This window comes from Garra rufa, chromosome 1, assembly GCF_049309525.1.
Source record: "Garra rufa chromosome 1, GarRuf1.0, whole genome shotgun sequence".
Lineage (NCBI taxonomy): Eukaryota > Metazoa > Chordata > Actinopteri > Cypriniformes > Cyprinidae > Garra > Garra rufa.
Window position 1 is genome coordinate 24,574,179 of NC_133361.1, and position 15,960 is coordinate 24,590,138.

At 38.6% G+C, this 15,960-nt stretch overlaps 1 protein-coding gene across 1 annotated transcript in view; it reads right to left on the reverse strand.

The window, feature by feature from the left end:
* Positions 1-9,010, reverse strand: part of adgrl1a (adhesion G protein-coupled receptor L1a) — a 96,462-nt gene extending 87,452 nt beyond the window's left edge. Inside the window, exons 1-3 of the mRNA XM_073829298.1 lie at positions 8,935-9,010; positions 7,727-7,940; positions 953-1,062 (exon numbers count right to left, since the gene is read on the reverse strand). Coding sequence (XP_073685399.1) covers positions 953-1,062; positions 7,727-7,940; positions 8,935-9,010 — 400 coding nt within the window. The remainder of the gene's footprint in view (positions 1-952; positions 1,063-7,726; positions 7,941-8,934) is intronic.
* Positions 9,011-15,960: the final 6,950 nt, after the last annotated feature.

Genomic DNA, 15,960 nt, shown 5'->3' on the forward strand with positions numbered 1-15,960 from the left:
TAGATTAGAGTTAATAACCCCCTTCCCGCTCACAGTAAAACCCATTAACTCCCCCCCCAACACCAAACTACCCTTCTAAAGCCCCACAGACCCACCCTCCGCTGAGTCACGGCCCCTTCTGGACCACCTGCACACGTAAAGTTGGCGCTCATGAGGGGGAGGAGGGGGTACCGTCTGACGGGAGATTTTCACATGAGCCCGGCTCCCGAAACACGTTCGAGTCGCTCGAAATTCACACCCTGCCTCTCATTCGCAAACGACGCGGAAAGCCGAGCGTTGCCATGGGAATATTAGCATGTGTGTGACTTTGGGTCGTGCGGTCTGAAATAAATTTGAGGTTTGTGTTAACATTCCCATTGTGCAACGCACGCACGCGGCTCGCCGCCTCGCTCTCGCCGTGGCCCAATTTTCATTTTGATTGTCTGTCAGAGGGGAGGTAAAGGTGTTTAATGCCAGATAAAGCACCCTCGGGGTCATTTTGTTGCTGTGTGAGGCTGTGCACGAGTGTGTTTGTGTGCTTATGATCGCCAATAAAGGCTGAGTCTGCACAGCGCTGGGGATATTGAATGCTTATCTGCCCCGCGTTCGTCTGTTTGTTTGTGTACGGAGCACCTCCCCGATGTGAAAATCTCCCTCAGCCTCTGGAACGTCGCACTGTCGATGGAAAAAAACGGTTTAAAGTGTGAGAGAGAGACTGTGTGTTTGTGTGTGTGAGTGTTAGAAAGAGAGAGAGAGAGAGAGAGAGAGCGTGTGTGCGTGAAGGAGAGAACGCACTCGTGAGTGTGTGTGTGCATGACTGAGCGTGAGTGAGTCTGTGTGTGTGTGGATGGCAGTAGCTGGTTGGTTGAGGGGGCGGGGTTTAGGTGGGGGCGGGGTGGGGAGGTGAAGGGGGCGGGGCAGGAGAGGCGAGGGGGTGGGGCTGTTGGGATGGAGTGTGTGTGTCGTTACTCACTGTATGGCACACATTCATACTGGATCTCCAGGTACTTGTAGGTTCCCGGACAGGGGTCAGGAAAGACATCAGAACCAGCCACCACCACACATTGGGTCCGATTATTACACCTGAGAGAGACAGAGAAAGAGATGGGTGTTTAATAAAAGCAAAATTAACTGAAGGATCTAGTTTTGTACATTTTCTCAAGTAAATGGGCTTGAATGTATGGAAGTTCATTTCCGCAACTAAATACAAATTAAAAAATGTATTTGCAACTTTTTTTTTGGTATTTCTGACTTTTTTTTTTTAGAATTGCATGATGTAAACTTAAAGTAAACCTAAATAAAATCACAATTCTGAGAAAATTTGAGAAAAAAAAGTGTGAGATATAAACCCACAATTGCCAGAAAAAAGTCAGAAATGCGTTTATATCTTGTAATTCTGACTTTATTTCTCACAAATGCAAGTTTATATCTCACAAAAGAAAAAAAGTCACAATACAAAGAAATTGTGAGAAAAAAAAGTCAGAAATGTGAATTTATATCATGCAATTCTTAGGAAAAAATTACAATTCTGAGAAATTGTGAAAAAAAAGAGTCAGAATTACAAGATGTAAACTCACAATTATGAGAAAAAAGTCAATTGCAAGTTTATATCTCACAATTGTCAAATCAAAATTGCGCGATATAAATGCATGGATGCAAGGAAAAAGTCAGAAATTCAAGAAAAATATAAAAAAGAGTCAGAATTGCAAGTTTATTACAAGAAAAAAGTGACGATTACAAGTTTATATCTCACAATTGCTAAAAAAAATGCGAGATATATAAATGCACAGATGAAAGGAAAAAGTCAGAAATTCAAGAAAAAAGTCATAATTGCAGGTTTATATCTTGTAATTCTGACTTTATTTCTAGCAACTGCAAGATTATATCTCACCATTCTGAGAAAAAAAGACACAATTTTGAGAAATTGTGAGAAAAAAGTCAGAATTGTGAGAAATTGTGAGAAAAAAGTCAGAATTGTGAGTTTATATCACGCAATTCTTAGAAAAAGTTACAATTCTGAGAAATTGTGAGAAAAAAGTCAGAATTACAAGATATATACTCAATTACAAGACAAGTCACAATTGTGAGTTTATATCACACAATTCTGAGAAAAAAGTCGCAATTCTGAGAAATTGTGAAAAAAGTCAGAACTGCGAGATAGAAACACAATTACGAGAAAAAGTGAATTTTGAGCTTATATCATGCAATTCTGAGAAAAAAGTCAAAATTCTGAGAAATTGTCAGAAAAAAAATCAGAATTGCAAAAAAAGAGAATTGTGAGTTTATATCCTACAATTCTGACCTTATAAATGGCATTTGCAAGTTACTACACCTGTGGTGGGTGTGTACTTTTTGTCTCATTTTAAAGGCTGCAGCCTCTGAGGTTGCACCTGTTGGCTGCATATATCATTTCTGAAAAGTAACCAGTATATTCCAAAGTAAGAAAGACATTACAACAATTTACGCCTTATGAGGAATAACTGTCAGTTTTATAATAGTTACTTTTCTGAAATTAGAGAGCCGAAAAATGCGACCTCTGGAGTGCACAGCCTTCAAAATGAGACCCATCTAATGTTGAAGTATTCCAATGGCAAATGATTTTTCTCTTTCTATGAAACCTGTTAACTGCATTCATCGTCTCTGCAGTTGACCCAAACACTAGAAAATATACTAAAAAGCTGAAAGTAAAAACATTTATAAATGTTACAAAAGGTATGTTGCAAATTAATTCGGTTATTTTGACATTTCTGTTCATCAAAGATCCTGAAATAAATGTATTACGGTTTCCACAACAATATTAAGCAGCACAATTGCTTTCAGCATAACGATAAGAAATGTTTCATGCAAATTAGCATAATAAAATGATTTCTGAAGGATCATGTGACTGTGAAAACTGGAGTAATGATGCTGAAAATTCAGCTTTGCATCACAGAAATTAATTAATGTTTTGTTGTATTTTTATTACTCAAACAAATCCAGCCTCAGGGAGCGTAAGAGACTTTAAAAATCATAACATTAAAAAAATCCCCCAAAACATTTGAACAGTAGTGTATGATAAAACTAATTTTTATTTTACATAATATTTACTAAAATTATACACATTTACATATAGTGGTGTGAAAAAGTGTTGGCCCCCTTCCTGATTTTTTTTTTTTTTTTTGCATTTTTGTCACACTTTAATGTTTCAGATCATCAAACAAATTAAAATATTAATCACAGATAACACAAGTAAACACAACATGCAGTTTTTGAATGAAGTTTTTTTATTATGAAGGGAAAACAAAATCCAAACTCAAATGGCCCTTTGTGAAAAAGTGTTTGTCCCCTAAACTTAATAACTGGTTGGGCCACCCTTAGCAGCAACAACTGCAATCAAGCATTTGCGATAACTTACAATGAGTCTGTTACAGCGCTTTGCAGGAATTTTGGCCCACTCATCTTGGTAGAATTGTTGTAATTCAGCCACATTGGCAATTGGCATTGTTTTTGAGCATGCACTGCCTCAGCCACAGCATCTCAATAGGATTCAGGTCAGGACTTTGACTAGGTCACTCCAAAGTCTTCATTTTGTTTTTCTTCAGCCATTCAGAGGTGGATTTGCTGGTGTGTTTTGGATCAATGTCCTGCTACAGAACCCAAGTTCGCTTCAGCTTGAGGTCACGAACAGATGGTCGGACATTGTCCTTCAGGAATCTTTGGTAGACAGCAGAATTCATGATTCCATTTATCACAGCAAGTCTTCCAAGTCCAGAAGCAGCAAAACAGCCCCAGATCATCACACTACCACCACCATATTTTACTGTTGGTATGATGTTCTTTTTCTGAAATGCTGTGTTACTTTTACGCCAGATGTAATGGGACACACACCTTCCAAAAAGTTCAACTTTTGTCTCATCAGTCCACAGAGTATTTTCCATCAAGATGTGTTCTGGCAAAACTGAGACGAGCCTTTATGTTCTTTTTGCTCAGCAGCAGTTTTCGTCTTGAAACTCTTGGAATTTTTGCCAAGTCTCTTTCATGAACACTGACCTTAACTGAGGCAAGAGAGGCCTGCAGTTCTTTAGATGTTGTTGTGGGGTCTTTTGTGAACTCTTGGATGAGTCGTCGCTGCGCTCTTGTGGTAATTTTGGTCGGCCGACCACTGCTGGGAAGGTTCACCACTGTTCCATGTTTTCGCCATTTGTGGATAATGGCTCTCACTGTGGTTCGCTGGAGTCCCAAAGCTTTAGAAATGGCTTTATACCCTTTTCCAGACTGATAGATCTCAATTACTTTCTTTCTCATTTGTTCCTGAATTTCTTTGGATCTCAATATGATGTGTAGCTTTTGAGGATCTTTTGGCCTTTTTGGGGGGTACTTGTGCTATCTTTGATTAATATTTAAATTTGTTTGATGAGCTGAAACATTAAAGTGTGACAAACATGCAAAAAAAATCAAAAATCATTAAGGGGGCCAACACTTTTTCACAACACTGTAGGCTTATATATCAACTGCACAATACTTCTGAATTCTGTAATTTTATTACAGGATTATATTTTAATACAAAGCAATTTGATAATATCAGAATATGGAACATAAACACTGTAAAGACATTTTATTAAATAAACCCAACATCACACCAATCATACAGAGAACATACTGTATTATTATGACATAGCAAACCAATTAGAAACACTTCAGGTTTAATATCTAAGATTTAATGTAAATTCATACAGACAGTTACACAACATTAGTACGTCAGAGATGCACAGACGCAAATGCATTTTTATTCAGGAGATCAAATGACTGGACGTTTGCAAGGTTTGTGTTTTGTAGAATGATACTAGTTGATTGTACACTGTCTCTATCTTTGTCTAAAACTGATCCCAACTCTGATAGCTTAGGAAAGTAATATTAAACTCTCCTCAAAAAGACACACAACTTGAATTGTTATTCATATTTGTAGCACAGCTGATATGGCATGTCAAAAATGTAACACTCAGGGTTAGGGGTTTGTTAAATTTCTGGTCCTAAGCATGAGCCTTGGCAAGCACGGTAATAATTTCTAGACGTGATCATGTGACAGATAGTGTCAGTCGGAGGGGTGCGGAGGCAGCTCAAGCTCCAGCTCAAACCTACTTAGAGCTATTGCCTCTGACTAAAGCAGATAAATGTATGAATGCAGGGCTGTTATCGCTATAAAATGCAAACACGGATCTAGCACGGTAAAGATTTATTCTGCCTCAAACAGATGCAGAGACACTTCTCTTTTCAAATCCCTCTTTCTATATATCCCCTCATCATCTCTCTACTAGTGCAGCGTCATTCCCAGTCCAATCCCTCTCTCAATCTACTCATCCCTCCCACATGCCTCCTTGGCTCCTTCTCTTTCTCTCTCTCTCTCTCTCTTTCTCTATTACAAGGCTGATGGATAGCTAGAAGAGGGAATCATTGATCTCGTCTCAGAGGAAGCAAATGCTGAGCACAGACAGGGACTGCAACTGCAGGCAGGGTACACACACACAGCGGTTATACACACATTATTCAAACACACACGCTAAACAGTCACTTAACCATTCAACCGTATCAATACACTCTGGAATACACAGTGCACGCAAAACAAAACAGTGACATGAACAGTCAGAGTCATTTGTAACATTTATACAACCCCCCCCCCCCCTCCCTCCTATATAGTGTTAATGTTCAAAATCCCGGAAACCATAACGAAGACAAAAAAAAAAAAAATGCGTCATGATTATAATCAGAAAGGTTAATTAAAGCATATTGTTGATGAAAATACACACTTTCTGTACAAATGTGTGGGGTCAGTAGGATTTTTTAATGTGTCTTATGCTCACCACTTTGATCAAAAACGGAAATGTCAAAATTGTGAAATGTTTTTACTATTTCAAAACATTGTTTTCTATTTTGGCATATTTTTTAAAAAGCAATATATTCCTGTGATGAAAAGATGAATTTTCAGCATTACTACTCCTGTCTTCATTGCCACATGATCAGTCAGAAATCATTCATCAATCATAGGCTGATTTGCTGCTTTCTTCTTTTTATCAAGGTTGAAAACAGTTAAATATTTAATTAATATCACTGTGAAAAGTATGATACATTTTTTGTTCTTTTTTCTGATGAATGGAAAGTTCGAAAGAATAGCATTTTTCTGAAATTCAAATCTTTTGTAACCTTATAAATGCTTTTTTTCTATCATCTTTTTTATTAATTTAACACTTAATAAAAGTATTAATTTCTTGCAAATATAACACCAACATAGGCTCATTGAAAATACATGCATCTATATACATTTCTGCAAAACTGAAAAAACGTACCTATATGTACGAATCACTGCAGTTTCTGGTTGAAACGAACACTAGAGACTTTTTTTCCTTTTTACACAAAGTATAAGTTTTAATTAATAAAGCCTAATTTTTACACAGTTACTTGCAGAATATTATGTTATGACTTCAAAACAATTGTCGTCACATATACAGTTTCATATGCATGAAGTAGGTTTGCTTGGTAGCTCACGCGATACAGCGTTGTACTTGAGTGATAAAAAGCTATCATATTTTAATTATGAACAGCCGCAATACATAGCTCAAGCAGCGTAATAAAAACACGTCAATATGTGCCTGTACCAACATAATAAAAACGTGCCGCGGTCACGTATTAAACATATTTTAGCGCCACTCTCTGGACATTTCACTTTGAAACTGCCGCAAAACGTGCAGTCAGGTACGTAATTAGTAATGTATTTAGAGGCACCTTCATAAGCTTGGGTTGTATGATACACACTAGGGCTGCATGATAAAACGAAATAAAATAGCAATTGCGATTAGGCAGAAGCTGCGATTGTCATACGTATCTTTCAATAAAGCACAGATACTCCAAATACGCTCCAAAGAAAAAACCCAGGAAATGCTTATCGCTTTAGCTGAATAAACAGAAGATTTAACTGTTTTTATTGATTCAACGTGACTAATAAACACACAACTACTACAATATATGGATTAATATGGAGCTCTTATTGTTATAATTTTCATTACAATATTTATAACACAATGCCAATGTGTAAGAAGCTACATCACCTCACAGAAGGATTTATTTCAAACACTCGACTGACATTATAAAGTGAGTTTGGAGTAAAAACATGTTATTAAATGTGGTATTTTCACATGCTTTCAGATGTAGCGCCATTTACTACACAGAGCCATAGTTTACTGAGAAGCTACGCAAACATTATCACGAAATGATTTCTTTCGATTTCATTATCGTGCGATTAAATCATCTGCAATAATGAACATGATATAGCGTAGCTTGTCAGTGAACTACAGCTCTGTGTAGTACATGCTGCTACAACTATAAGCAGTTGCTGGAGATTTACTAATGATTACACAACTGGCTTTACTGACAAAATGTGCATGACAATTGCCTTCGATTAATTGTGCAGCCCTAATACACACATACATAGACTGACCCCAATGATATGCTGAATGGAAGTGCAAAAACAATAGAATAGAGTAGAATATTTTTCAAAATGCTTGAAAATGTGTTTACTCTGATACATTTTGACACATTTTGCTCATCATCATTAGTTAAAATTTATCTGTGTTGGCTGCCACTATTCAGAGCAATCCAAAATGACTAAAATGATTAAATATGACAAAATGTTGATTCAATTTAAAGGACTTTTGGTCATGAACAAAAAAACGTCACTAAAATAGACACTGTAAAAGCGAATAATGCTCTGATGTACCTTTGTGACATTATCTTGAAGGCGTCTGGCAGGTAGCACTGTACATTCTCCATCTGAAAGGGGTCGGCGTCACAGATCTTGTCATCCGTGCGACCGTAGTTGGCTGTCTCGATCATGATGACATCACTGCCGGGGCAGCGGAGCTCAATGGGGTAACCCTCGCATGCCAACTCCCTCCGCATCAGACCAAATGGCATTGCAGAGCGACTTAACGCTGCATGAAGAAAGAGAAACACACATTTAGGACGGTTCACAACTCATTTTACTTCTGTAAATTAGCATAATTCTTAGTGAAACAGGATATTCAATGTGGGAGTGAGATCTGATTTTATACATATGAATTGCCTGAATCATTAAGTGTGGATATTACTTACTAGGTGGATAGAAAGTTAGGGTTTATAAAGAAAGAGAGAGCAGGCAAGGCACAATAATTATGAAAAAAAAAAACATTTGGGAATAAAGTGATGAATCGTGCACAATAAGTTCAGTAACATTTGTTAATAAAATAAACAGGGTCAAATTTTACTTTATGTTGATTTTAAAATGAGCCCACCACTTGCATGGATTATTGATGTAATTAGCAGGTCATGAAGAAACCTGATAATTAAGAAAAACTCAGCATAGGGAGCTGTTTATTACAGCAAACTTTTATGACCCACGAAAACCCTTTAAAGGGAAAAGAAAGAAATAATTAGACAATCAGACAAGGGTTTTTCACAGCCAGTGATCATATTTTCAGCCTTCGTTGTCCTGAGGAGCAAACTATTTACCCTCTCACTCAAACAAACTGTGAGAGCTACGTACACACTCGGTTAACATCCTCCCACTCCTTTACACAGATCTCCGCCGGGTGCCATCCACCACCCAAACGCAAGGCTCGAGAATAGAAAATCAGCTTCCATGTGTCCAAATCGCTTCGGGAGCCTATAACCAAACACCTGAGCCGAACCAGCACCCAGAGGAGAGAACCAACCCTAGACCACCATTGGCCCTTTCTGCCCACACATGGCGTCTGCCATTTACACTCAATTTACAAGAGAGAGAGAGAGAGACATGTTAAGAGGGCTATAGGTGCCGTAGGGTTAATCATTGTGCCTGGCTGAGAGGGCCCGAGAGTGGCACAGAGTGGCATACTTTATCTGAACAAGAGCTTTTAAAGAGTTTGAAGATCCAGCCACGTAAAATGGCTGCCAGCCGCCTCCACTCACAGAAGGACAAAAACCAGGCAGTGGAGCTCTCCATGGTGCTGACAAATAGAGAGGGGGAACCTGTGGAGCTGTCCATTGTGCTGAAAAATGAGGGGGTGGATCTGACCCACAGAGTTCCATGCACAGGAAAAACTGATCAATGAAGCGCTCAGTGCTGCTGAAATTCATTCCTTCAGCTCTTGCAGCTTCAAAGACTTTGCAATCAAATAAAGGGAACTTTTTTTTCCTCAAAAAGCAGACAATTCGAAAAACCTGCTTAGTCGATGCATGCTTCTGTAAGTAACAGTAATCTGCAGACTCTGTTGCACGGACAAACGGATTCAGCTTTGGACACAAAATGGCCTTTTCTTTGCTCGAGAGATGAAGGACCAAAATGTGGAGTCCTCCGATTTTGAGCCACCCCTTTTCACTCCAGGGTCAACGCGAAAGTCAGATGTTACTCAGAGCCGCACAGGATCTAAAGCGTGCTCCTTTTATCTGCAAATGTCAACCATTTACTCCAGCGCACTTGAACATGCTCGTGACTCTCTGAGCTGGTTTCCCACTCAACGGTTCTGTAATCCTTGTCCTGTTCTCTTATACCCTGAGCACCTATTGGCCGCTATGGAACGTGGACTACGTAACTGCATCATACATCACATAGTCGTGTAGCTGTCACCCAGGCTCACTACAGCAAGCAAGCGTGGCGACATCAACGCGGGGATGGATGGCGTAATCTTGCCGTAAATGTGTAGATTTGAGGGTTCAGACCTGTTCAGATGATTGGGAGATTTGCCGGAGGTAAACATGCTTCATACAAGGCTGCTCTAGTGTGCATTCAAACAGACACACTCCCTCGTGCTGACATGACACACACACATATAAAGAGGCAAAGTGGGATTAGAGTGTGCCAGCATGGAGTCTTGTTTCCGCAGCATTCCCGTGGAGCAAACACATAGCTCCATACTGCTGGTCACTGATTAAACCATTACTCTGGGCTCGGCACTGCCTCGCCACAGGAGGCCAATCACACAGCCAACCAATCACCCACCCACCCACATGTTCATATAGTTTCAGCAAGCCGGTATGTCCCACACTGCACGTTGCCATCTCACAAACTACGCCAAATACGTCAGCCCAATAATTTCTGCCTTTCTCTCGGCCTCTTTATCTGCCCGTATCTCCAACTGTAACCACCCAGTTATCTCCCGAACTTGACTACGGCTACTGGATTAATAGGCTCATTCCCTCATTTATGAGTGTATTCTGCTCCCACAGACATTATCTCCGATCGGAAGGGAAATTGGACTGAGGGGAATAATCTTCGTAATCCGAATTAAAATGCTGGAGCTAAAGGATGGAACCCATTTAAAAGATAGGATAGTTATATTTTCATTTTGTCTTTTTGATATAAGCAGGTCCACAGATGATTAGGAAAATGACCTTGGGTAAGTAAATATCTGCAAGGGAATTATCTGGAAATCTTTGTTCAGGGTCAGTTTTTGGAAAGTGATTGGAATGCATAATTGGAATGAGTTTAGGTTGGAGATAGCAGATAGTGCACAGGTTACCAGAGTTTGAAACTCCCACTGGGTAATTTTGAAATCCTACCCAAAGCAAGTGTATTGTTGAAACATCGCATTATCTGTTATTAAAGGGACTGAAGTTTATCTAGGGTGAGGGTTGGAGTAACCAGACCCATTGTGTATTAGGACTTGAATGAAAATTCTGTCATTAATTACTCACCCTCATGTCATTCCAAACCCGTAAGACCTTTGTTCATCTTTGGAACACAAATTAAGATATTTAATGAAATCCGAGAGCTTTCTGACCCTGCGTAGACAGCAAGACAACTACCACGTTCACAGCCCCGAAAGGTAGAAAGTCCATGTGAAATCAGTGGTTCAACTGTAATTTTATAAAGCTATGAGAATACTTTTTGTGCACACACACAAAAACCTTTATCTAACAATTTCTTCTCTTCGACATGCATTGTGGTACTCTCGTGAACGTTAGGCAGAGACTGACGCAGAACAGAGGAAATTGTTGAATAAAATCAGTGTTTTTGGTTTCACTGTACACAAAAAGTAGCTTCAAAAAATTATGGTTTTACCAATGATGTCACATGGACTATTTTAAATTTTGGCCCTTGAATGTGGTAATTACATTGCTGTCTATGCAGGGTCAGAACGATAAACAAAGGCCTTTCAGGTTTGGAATGACATGAGGGTAATTAATGACATAATTTTTTATTGTTGGCTCTTTAATATTAGTACTCAACTATTTGTCCAAAAAAACAGTTGACTACTACCCAATGAATCAATGTATACCTAGTAGAAATGACACACCGTGCAATATCCGGGGTCTTCCAGAACAACTGGAAAGCATGTCCCACACAGCTGAAGTGATGGGGTGAGAAATCAAGCTGAATGTAGTTAAGTTACTCACTACTTTTAATCATTTTCTCCTAACACTAATCAAACAAAGATCATCTTAGAAGTTCGCCGTGCAGTTTGCTTAAAACATGCTTTGTGAATGCAAATTTCTCACTGTATTTTCTCATAATTCCAAATAGATTTGGTCGTAACAGGATGGCATTCGAAACAAATGAGAAGCAAATAAACCGGGACAAAGTTTGTGGATGGAGGAATTTTCTTCCTGCTGTCATCAGTGCCACTGAACAAGCACACGTGATCTGGGACTAGAGTAGAACTAGTACTGAGTACTTACTAAGTAAGATATTTTACATAAAAGATGTTTACATATAGTCCACAAGACAAAAAAAGCTGAAATTATTAAAATAACCCCCTTCAAAAGTTTGGGAACTGTTTTTTTGTTTTGTGATGGTTGTTCAAGATGGTTGTACCTTGTTTGTTCTGAACAGTTAAACTAGGCACTGTTCTTCAGAAAAATCCTCCAGGTCCTACAGAATCTTCAGTTTTCCAGCATTTTTTACATATTTGAACACTTGTGACACTTGTGATTTTGAATTCCATTTTTTCACACTGAGGACAATTGAAGGACTCAAACACAACTATTAAAAAAGGTTCAAACATTCACTGATGCTCCAGAACGAAACACAATGCATAAAGAGCTGGGGGTGAAACTTTTAGAATTTAAAGATCAAGGTAAATTTAAATGTTGCTTCCGAAGGGCAGTACTAAATAGACATCTTCATCCTGTTCAAAAGTTTTCACTCCCCGGCTCTTAATGCATTGTGTTTCCTCCTGGAGCATCAGTGAATGTTTGAACCTTTTTTAATAGTTGCGTTTGAGTCTCTCAGTTGTCCTCAGTGTGAAAAGATGGATCTCAAAATCATACAGTCACTGCTGGAAAGAGTTCAAATATGCAAAAGATGCTGGAAAACCTGGAAGATTTTTCTAAAGAACAGTGCTCAGTTTAACTGTTCAGAACAAACCAGGGAGTCATGAACAACCATCACAAAACAAAACAAAAAAACGTCTTAGATCATTCAGGTAACTACAAACAGTATTAAGAACCAAGGGTTCCAAAACTTTTGAAGGGGGTTATTTTAATAATTTTAGCTATTTTTTTTTGTCTTGTGGAGTATATGTAAACATCTTTTATGTAAAATATATTACTCAGGACAGTACTAAATAAAAAATAACATGCATTTTGTATGATCTCTCTTATTTTGTTAAAACGATACACATTTTCAGAGATTCTGCATTCTCAGAGGTTTCGCATGCAAGTGTATGTGCTTGTGGGACGAAATGGAGCAGGTACTCATAGTCTGATATGTAATTTTATAAGATGGATCACTGGTCCTCTGGCTCTAAAACTGACTATCATTCAGTCTCTTTATTTGGGAATATGTTATATACACCTTTTAAACAGTACTGACAGTTTCATACTTACAGATATTTTAATTTTGGTTGTGCCACTTTTTTTTATCTCAAAACTAGAAATTATTGGAAGAAATGGAAGTGGGAAATGAGGCAAACTGGCATTGCCTCCATGAGCACTGTGCCTCATCAATGATGAAGAGTAACTACAAGCAGCAATGCTAACTTAACCGCATTTTTCAGTAGTGTGACAGCAGCTTTGCAGGTTCCAAAATACTGTCGCTTTAGCAAGCAGCCATTAACAAGCTATTTCCAGAGTAACGGTGTTGGTTGGCACAACGCTACATCACAGGTTTTTAAAGTCATTTTATACTGCGTGGGCAGCTTAATAACTGAGCTAACCAAGGTAAATCAAACATTCTCTTACACAGTCCTCACTTGTTCATGTAGCACTAGCAAATCTAAATTATTTTACTGAATCCGTTCATTCTGCTGATTCATTTTGATTAACTGGCTCAATAAGTTATTGAACATATATTTCTACATATATTACATATATTTTTTGACCAGCTTGAGGGTCAAAATGTAGTTTAATTACAATTAAATTAAAATGTATTATAGTTTAAATATATATTAATTGCAATAATTGCAAAGTGGGATATATACATACCTATATGCAATTCCATACTTCTCTTCCATATAGTTAAAATGTACAGCTGAAAAATTAACTACTGACAAGCATTTGTGGCAAACTAAAATATACTTTAACAACATTTCTATTGAAACTTGCATTTTATGTATTGAAATACATATGTAATTACACGTTTGTAATAATTAATTTTTAATGTATATTTAAAATACTTCAGTTGCAATAATAAATAACACAATGCAGTTGCAAAATGTGCTTTAGTAAGTCAGTTAACACATAAAAGTAAGCGTACCTTCTTTAAAGCATATCAAAATATTAAAACACCTACTGTAAGTATACTTAAGTGGCCTTTTATTTTATTAATTTTATATTATCCGCAAGCGGTTTTATTTATTTATTTATTTGAAGGACTGAAGAACACTTCAAGTGCTTATTCAATACAGTTAAGCACACTTCTATTTCACAAGGGTTTCCAAGTAATTGTATTAAAGCTATTTTTCTACTTTTTTTTATTGTGACCAGTCATGCAGCTAACTACTCAGCATAAGGCTTTGTGTAATCTAACTACTTTAAATGATGAGTAGCTTGTATAAAAAGCTACAGTTTCAAAACAGCTCTTCACATTAGCCTGCAGGCCATAGCTCTGACTTTATACTGGAAATATAATTTCAATATCACCACCTTTCATTCAAAAAAGCATCTATGCATGGACATTGCATGTAACCTCCTTTTTTCCTATCAACAGGTCTTTCCGCTCCATATTCATATTTCCCCCTCTTGAATGATTTTTCCATCGCATTTCTTTTGCTTCCTCCCCCATCCTTTGCCTTTTTTCTAAGTGAAGTGAAAGAAAGAGGGGTGGGAATGAAGACGTGTCACTGCGGGGCAGCTGGTGTGAAGAAACTGGGGCTGGTGCTGCCATAATAAGAGCTGTATACTGATTCAGAACAGTGGAGAAGAGTGATTGGATTTGACTCATTATCCAAATGCAGTAATTAAAGCCTGGGGGAGGTTTGGAGAGTGGAGTAGAGAGGCCGTGCCCTCAGCCTTGAACACACACACACACACACACACACACACACACACACACACACACACACACACACACACACACACACACACACACTGACCGACACAGACAGACAAGGACACAGACGAGGTAGACAGGACAAGCAAGACGCAAATGGGGTGAGACAGTTGAAAAGAAGGGTGCAATGAACTCAGCAGGGGAAAAGAAACGGAGACACTCGTATCTAGTGTTGTAGATGGTAAAATATGGCATTGATTGGCTCATTAAAGGTCCACAGGGTTCCAACACTATTCCAAGAGCTTCACAATTACTCAAGAGCCAATAGAAAATGAGCGGGGAAAAAAGAGGATCACTATCGGATCGCATTTGAAGCACGGTTGCAAAACACGTAATAGTGTCTAAAAATGTACAGTGAGGAAAAATTAATTCGATCCCCTACTGATTTTGCACATTTGCCCACTGACAAAGAAATGATCAGTCTATAATGTTAATGGTAGGTTTATTTGAACAGTGAGAGACAGAATAACAACAAAAAAAATCCAGAAAAACACATTTCAAAAATGTTATAAATTTATTTTTTATGAGTGAAAGTATTTGATCCCCTATCAATCAGCAAGATTTCTGGCTCCCAGGTGTCTTTTTTACAGGTAACAAGCTGAGATTAGGAGCACTCTCTTAAATGGAATGCTCCTAATCTCAGCTTGTTACCTGTATAAAAGACTCCAGTCCACAGAAGCAATCAATCAATCGGATTTCAAACTCTCCACCATGGCCAAGACCAAAGAGCTGTCCAAGGATGTCAGGGACAAGATTGTAGACCTACACAAGGCTGGAGTGGGTTACAAGACCATCGCCAAGCAGCTTGGTGAGAGGGTGACAACAGCTGGTGCGATTATTCGCAAATGGAAGAAACACAAAATAATTGTCAATCTTCCTTGGTTTGGGTTCCATGCAAGATCTAACCTCGTAGAGTTTCAATGATCATGAGAACGGTGAGGAATCAGCCCCAAACTACACAGGAGGATCTTGTCAATGATCAAGGCACTAGGAAAACAATTGGTAACACACTACGCCGTGAAAGGCTGAAATCCTCAAGCGCCCTTAAGGTCCCTTTGCTCAAGAAAGCACATGTACAGGCCGGTCTGAAGTTTGCCAATGAACATTTAAATGATTCAGAGGAGAATTGGGCGAAAATGTGGTCTGATGAGACCAAAATCGAGCTCTTTGGTATCAACTCAACTCGCCGTGTTTGGAGGAGGAGGAATGCTGCCTATGACCCCAAGAACACCATGCTTTGGGGGTGTTTTTCTGCTAAGGGGACAGGACAACTGCACCCCATTAAAGGGACGATGGACGGTGCCATGAACCGTCAAATCATGGGTGAGAACCATTAAAAATGGGTCGTGGATGGGTATTTCAGCATGACAATGACCCAAAACACATGGCCAAGGCAACATTAAGGCCTAGCCAGTCTTCAGACTTTAATTCAAGTTGCCAAATGTCAGCCTTGACACCTTAATGACTTGGAGAAGATCTGCAAATAGGAGTAGATGGGATGTGTG